At 60.1% G+C, this 6,333-nt stretch overlaps 1 protein-coding gene across 1 annotated transcript; it reads left to right on the top strand.

Moving 5' to 3' along the window:
* The first annotated feature begins 278 nt into the window (after positions 1-278).
* Positions 279-5,293, top strand: LOC129117770 (E3 ubiquitin-protein ligase TRIM7-like). Its single transcript, XM_054628604.2, has 7 exons — positions 279-793; positions 1,830-1,916; positions 2,228-2,458; positions 2,885-2,907; positions 3,194-3,309; positions 3,547-3,582; positions 4,592-5,293. Exons 1-7 carry the CDS (start codon positions 386-388, stop codon positions 5,104-5,106), a joined length of 1,416 nt encoding a protein of 471 aa, XP_054484579.2. The 5' UTR covers positions 279-385; the 3' UTR covers positions 5,107-5,293.
* Positions 5,294-6,333: the final 1,040 nt, after the last annotated feature.

Below are 6,333 nucleotides of genomic sequence, written 5' to 3'. Positions count from 1 at the left end.
GGGAGCGCTATTTTTCTGAAAACAAACTCTGCGCTTCTTCTTCTGACCGCCCTCTTCGCCCTCAGAACCAATCCTAAACGTGCAAAATTTATTTCTGAGCGACACAGACGAAGAGGGATATGAGCATAAAAGTCACCTCAGGACACAGTGCAAGGCCTGGAGGTGGGATTGCCGCTAGGCAGCGCCGAGCCGCCGCCCAGGCCGAGACAGGCTGGACACGTTCCACCTTATTGATGACTATAGAAATTTAAACATTAACCGGGCCATGGCAGCGCTACTCCCGGAGCAAGCCGCGCCTGCCGTACCGTGCGGACTGTGCCCCGGGACAAGGCCCCGACCCGGCCCCGCCTCGGCACCTTCCCGTCCGTTCCCGTCCGTCGCGGCCATGGCTGAGGAGGTGCTGGCCCTGCGAGAGCAGCTGGTGGCCGAGGCCACTTGCCCGTTGTGCCTGGATGTGTTCGAGCAGCCCGTGCTGACGGCGTGCGGGCACAGCTTCTGCGGGACGTGCCTGGCGGGCGTGCTGGGGGACCCGCCGCGCCCCGCCGCCTGCCCGCAGTGCCGCGCCCCGCTGGAGCCGGGCTCGCAGCGCCCCAACCGCTCCCTGGGCAACGTGGCCGGGCTGGCCCGGGCCCTGGAGGAGGTGGCGGCGCGGCCGCGGTGCCCCCAGCACGGCAAGGCCCTGGCGCTGTTCTGCGAGCCCTGCGCCGCCCTGCTCTGCGCGCCCTGCCGGGACGGGCCCGAGCACCGCCGGCACCGTGTCCGCCCCGCCGAAGAGGCCGCCCGGGAGCTGCGGGTACGGGGCGGCGCCGCGAGAGGGGCCTGGGGCTTGGGCAGGGCCTGGGGGCCTTGGCTGCCCGGGGTGGGGCGGCCGAGGGGCACAGCTCAGGGTCCCCTCCGGCCACAGGCGGGGATCCCCTGCAGCAGGGGCTGGGCTCCGTCGGGGACAGGCTGGGGTCCCCTGTGGGCACAGGTCCGCGTCCTGTCCGGGCACACATCTGGGCTCCCTTCAAGGACAGTCTGGGCTCTGCTCTGGGCATGAGCTCCTCTGGCTGTGGCTCTGGGTCTGCTCTGAGCAGGGTCTGGGCTTCCCTCAGGGCGCGGCTCTGCTTCCCCTCCACACACAGCTTCGGCCGTGTCCCCGGCCAGCCACGGATCTGGGGCCTCAGCCGGCTGCTGCCCGGGCTCCCTGTCTGGCTGCCAGCTTGGGCTGCTGTACCCCACCCTGCTGGGGCTGCTGCTTCTGCCACCGCCTGGCCCCAGCCCACGCAGGAGCCCAGGTCCCTCTCCCTGCTCACCCCTCTGGGTCCCCACATGGTCCCTTGTGCCCCACATGTCCCCAGCCAGGCTTTCTCCCCACAGCGTGGGCTGGGGTCTCGGCTCACTGCAATGCAGGAGATGCCTCAGAGCAGGAGGAGTTTGTTAATACTCCAGGAAATTGATGGGGCCTGTCTGAGTCCCTGCTACTGTCACTGCAAACCTCTTCCCAGAAATCACACTTCCAATGTCGAGAGTTGTTTTTTTAATTAAAAAAACCATTTAAATAAATACAAAATGCAGGGTCTCCACTGGCATGGAGTGGAACTCCAATGAAGTTATTCCAGCAATGTTTCTGGCCATAAGAGCTGTGGATGGGGATCTCCCCAGGCTGAGTTTGGAGAGTTGCGTGGTGTCTCTGAGCGCAAAACTCACTCCCAGACACGCAGGGGTCACCCCCAGTGACTCCCCAGACTGGGTTTGTCCGCACAGGGGTTGTTTGGCAACATCATCTCCCTGCTGTGAATGTCATTCCAAAATTAACAGAAATGCCATTTGTTTAATCGCTGCCCCAGGAGACACTCCAGAGAAACCTGCTATTTCTACAAAAGCAGAAGGAAAAATTGAAGAGCACAGGAGACGGGAAAATTGAAGACCTGCAGGTGTGTGTTCATCTCCATGCCCCCCAGTGCTCACCCATGTGGCTCCCCAGGAATGTCCCATCTTTCCCTCTCCCCATATATACTTATCTCCTAATCCATGCCAACATTCATTTCTCTGTCCATCTCATGTGGCCTCCTTGGGCCCATCAACATCCAGACTTGCCCCCCCTGTCTCTGTTCTTCCTGCTGTTTCTGTTCCAAACTTCTGGTGCCGTTGTGTGTGATCCTGGCCCCCTCTGTGCAGCAGCCGTGTCCCTGCAGGGTCAGCCGGAGCCTGGCTGGGCTCAGGGCCTCCGTGCGGTGCCTTGCAGGTGACAGTGATGTGGGAGTTGCAGCGTGTGACTGAGAGCTTTGAGGAGCTGCAGCAGTGCCTGGAGGAGCAGAAGAAGGCCCTGCTGGGCCAGCTGGAGCAGATGTCCCAGGAGCTGGTGAATAAGAGCGAGGAATACACGTCCAGGGTCTTGGAGAGGCAGTCGCTGCTGGACACGGTGATAGCGCAGATCCAGGAGAAGCGGGACCAGCCGGGGGTCGAGTTCCTCCAGGTGAGGCAGCATCAGCCCCTGGGCACTGTGACCCCTGCTGGGGCTGGGGAAACCCAGCTGGCACCCTCTGCATCCTGGTGCAGGCTGGGGCCATGGTGGGACACCGTGCTGTGACACTGTGACACTGTGCTGTGACACCGTGCCGTGACACTGTGCTGTGACACTGTGACACCATGCTGTGACACTGTGACCCTGTGACACTGTGACACTGTGCTGTGACACTGTGCTGTGACACTGTGATGTGACACTGTGACACTGTGACACTGTGCTGTGCCTGCTGTGGGTCAGGTCCCTGAGGGAAGGGAGGGTTGGGATGAGGTGTGGGCTCAGCCCCAGCCCCTTCAGCTGCTTCACGCAGCTGGGCAGCCACTGCAGCTCCCTGGCCCTCGGCAGGGCCACAGCTCTCCTGTGTTTTCTCTCTTGCAGGATGTTGGCAGAATCCTGAGCAGGTATGAAACAGGCTCGGTGTCCCTCTCCTCCTGCTCAGCTCCTTTGGGCAGAGCTTTGGGAGCGCTGCAGGAGCCGGCAAGGAGGTGGTTTGCCCCGCTGGGGATTTGGGATTTCATGGGATGTTTCCAGGAACCAGAGGCCGTTGCACCCCTCCTAAAGATGGGGTTGCTGTGCTGAGAGCAGGGACACGGCTGCCCTGGGCTCTGTGGCCGCAGGGATTTCCCTGTTTCCCTGCTGGCCCTGGCTGGTGGCTGGGCTCTGAGCTCCTCTCCCTGTTCCCCTCAGCTGTGAGGCAGCCAAGGCCCCGATCCCAGAGCCAGTTTCCCCAGAGCTGCAGAAGAGCATTCAGAGCCTCACTTGGAGGAGCCAGCAGGTCGTGGACATGGTGGATAAATTCAGAGGTAAAGCCCTGCTGGCTCTGTGCTGTGCTTCCCTTGGGCTTGGCTGGCAGGGGGAAATCCTCACTGCCTGGTGCCTCTGCCTGGGGCTCAGGAGCAAAACGGCTGCTCCAGATGGGAACCATCCCCAGGATGGGCTTTGCTGGAGCCTGGGGCTCCACATCTGGGTTGCTGCCCTGATGGGGAGCAGGACAGGTGCCACAGGAGAGACACTCATGCATCTTCCTTGCCTTCTTCCAGTGAGCCTGCAGAGCGAGATAGACTGGGGCATAAGGGGTAAGTGTGTGGAGCTGCTGAGCACAACTGAGGGGGAAAAGCTTTCCAGGATGAGTGTCCTCATGTGCTTGGTGCTGAGATGAGCTCACAGCACATCTAAACCCAGCATCTGTCTAGAGCTGAGTCCTGTTGTTGTGACTAGGCCTGCAATAAAAATCCAGGTCTGTCCTTGTGCCAGGCAGCACCAGGGATGCTGTCCTGCGATGCCAGGCCAGGGCCAGGACAGCAGGAGGCCGTGTCAGGCTGTGCCCAGTTAAGCAGAGGGGCTGTACATGATTTTAGGTGGCATTTTGGTGTGATCAGAAGTGCTTCTGCAGGTGCTCAGGGCCCACATGGTGCAGCATTGCTGGGCTGAGGTGTGGCTGGCACCATTTGTGCTGAGGCCACTCTCCACACTCTCCGTTTTTGGGATGATGCACTTGAGCACAGGAGAGTCGTGCCTCAGTTTCCCCCCTGCAGTCCCCGCAGGAGTGGGTTTGGCAGAGGCTCTGGGCTGGTGGCACCGCACAGTGACAGCTGTGTGGCCCTGTGGGATGGCCACGGGATGGCAGCAGAACATGCCTGGTGGATGGGCAGCTCGGGCTCTGCAGCTCGGTTGCCTGCTGGCTGGGCAGAGCAGGGCTCCGAGCTGGGTGAGCCCTTGGCACAGGAGCAGGGACTGGCCTGGCCCCTCCTGCCCTGCAGCACTGCCTGCTCACAGCCACGGCATGCACTGCTCCCCACAGGCTGCAATATGCAGCACATCTGGGAGCAGCTTTAGCAAAGCCCATCGTGTCTGTGCCCTGCCTGTGGGGACACTGCCTGCCTCAGTCCTGCCTCAGGGAGCATCTTTTCACCCTCGGCTGCCAGCGTGGGGACAGTGAGGCTGCCGTGTCCCATGCCACCCGAGGGGGCTGCAGGAGTGCCCCTTGTGCTCCCAGGACAGGTCCCAGCCCCGTGGTGCAGGGTGGAGGAGAGGTGCTGGTTCTCTTCTCAGCAGGCACTGACTGATGTTTCTGTCACCCTTTAGAGCGGGTGCGGCTGGACCCAGAGACGGCGAATCCTTGCCTGATCCTCTCGCGGGACTGCAAAAGGGTCTGGTTCAAACCTCAAGAACAAAACCTCCCTGACACCCCCAAGAGGTTCAGAGGCAACTTCAGTGTCTTGGGCACCCAGGGGTTCACATCTGGGAGGCATTACTGGGAGGTGGAGGTTGGGGAAGACGGCTGGTGGGCTGTGGGGGTGGCCCTGGAGTCCGTGCCGAGGAAGGAGCTGCTCAAACTGCTCAGATCTGAGAAGCTCTGGGGGCTGCTAATGTACCCAGATGGCCAGTACAGTTCAATCTGTATGACCTCTGAGGTGCTGGCACTGAAGGAAAACCTCCAGAGAATCAGGGTCTGCCTGGACTATGAAATGGGCCGAGTGACTTTCTACAACGCAAAGGACCTGACGCAGATCTTGCTGTTGGAGGCCACCTTCACTGAGAAAGTCTTCCCATATTTTTTGATCTGCTCAGAAGATACCTACATCCAGGTGTGTGACTGACAGAGTGGGATGGCTGCTGGGCCCCTGCCCGTGCCCTTGGCTGGCTGAGCAGGGAGGAGCTGTGGGAATGACGGCATCACAGTGCAGCCTCACTGCAGCTCTGCCTGGGCTGGACCCTCTCTGCAATTTTCTGCATCTCCTCCCGCTCAGTCCTTTGGAGCATTAAAGAAGTGCTGTCCTGCCTGGGGCTGTCTGCGTGCTGCTATCCTGCCTAGATGCCATGGGGATGGTGTCCTATCTCTCCCTGTGGCCACTGAGGCCACAGAAGAATGGGGAGGGAGGAGGGAAGAGGCTCTGATTGTCTGTGCCAGCCTTTGGCAGCACTGCAGGGCTGGGCTGGGCTGGGCTGGGCTGGGCTGGGCTGGGCTGGGCTGGGCTGGGCTGGGCTGGGCTGGAGGATGCAGCCACCCCGCAATCAGTAAGCCAGGCTGGAGCCATGAGTTGACGATGATGCCTTGAGTTTTAGCTTTCATATTTTTTGGATTCTGTGCTGCTTTGGTGTGTAGCTCTGAGCTTCATTGTTAGCAAGGTCTTTTCACGGGGTAGGTAGACAAAACAATCCTGTTCTAGCTTGTGCCAAGGATACAAAGTCCAGGCCCAAAAACTATAAACAATGGTGAACTGAAGAGAGAGCAACAAGGAGGATGGGACTTCATAACCTAAAGCTTTAATTGGACAGTTAACTCCACTATTGAAATGGAGCACAACTTATAAAAGCACGAGACCACCACACTTCTAAAAGTGTGAGCGCTCGTCCATTTTGTGACCACTTTGGGCCCATCTTGGGTGTAGCCCTGGCGGGGCTTTTCCGCTGCCTAAGATGAATCCATGGAGACCTTGTAATAAATCCCTGCTCTACCCTTTGAGAGCCACCAGCTGCTCATTGCTGTGGGTGGCAGCATTTTGGGGCTGCCTGTGCAGGCCCCTGCCAGGGTTCCTGCCTTCCCACTGCTGGCGTGGTGCCTGCAACTCCCTGGAAGAACTTTGGGGTTTCGGGTCAGGGCGTGCTGAATGACAGGAGTTGACACTTCCATCTCTGGAAGTTGGCCAGGCTGGATGAGGCTTTGAGCACCCTGGGATAGTGGAAGGTGTTCCTGCCCCCTTCCAGGGAGGTGGAAGAAGATGAGCTTGGAGGTCCCTTCCCACCCAAAGCATTCTGGGATTCCATGAAAAGTGCTGTGGTGGGGCTGATGTCCTGGCAGGGAGGTGTGGGGGCAGGACAGGAGG

Source organism: Agelaius phoeniceus, chromosome 1 (genome assembly GCF_051311805.1).
Source record: "Agelaius phoeniceus isolate bAgePho1 chromosome 1, bAgePho1.hap1, whole genome shotgun sequence".
Lineage (NCBI taxonomy): Eukaryota > Metazoa > Chordata > Aves > Passeriformes > Icteridae > Agelaius > Agelaius phoeniceus.
The sequence above is the reverse complement of the archived record's forward strand: the minus strand, read 5'-3'. Positions and strand labels throughout refer to the sequence as shown.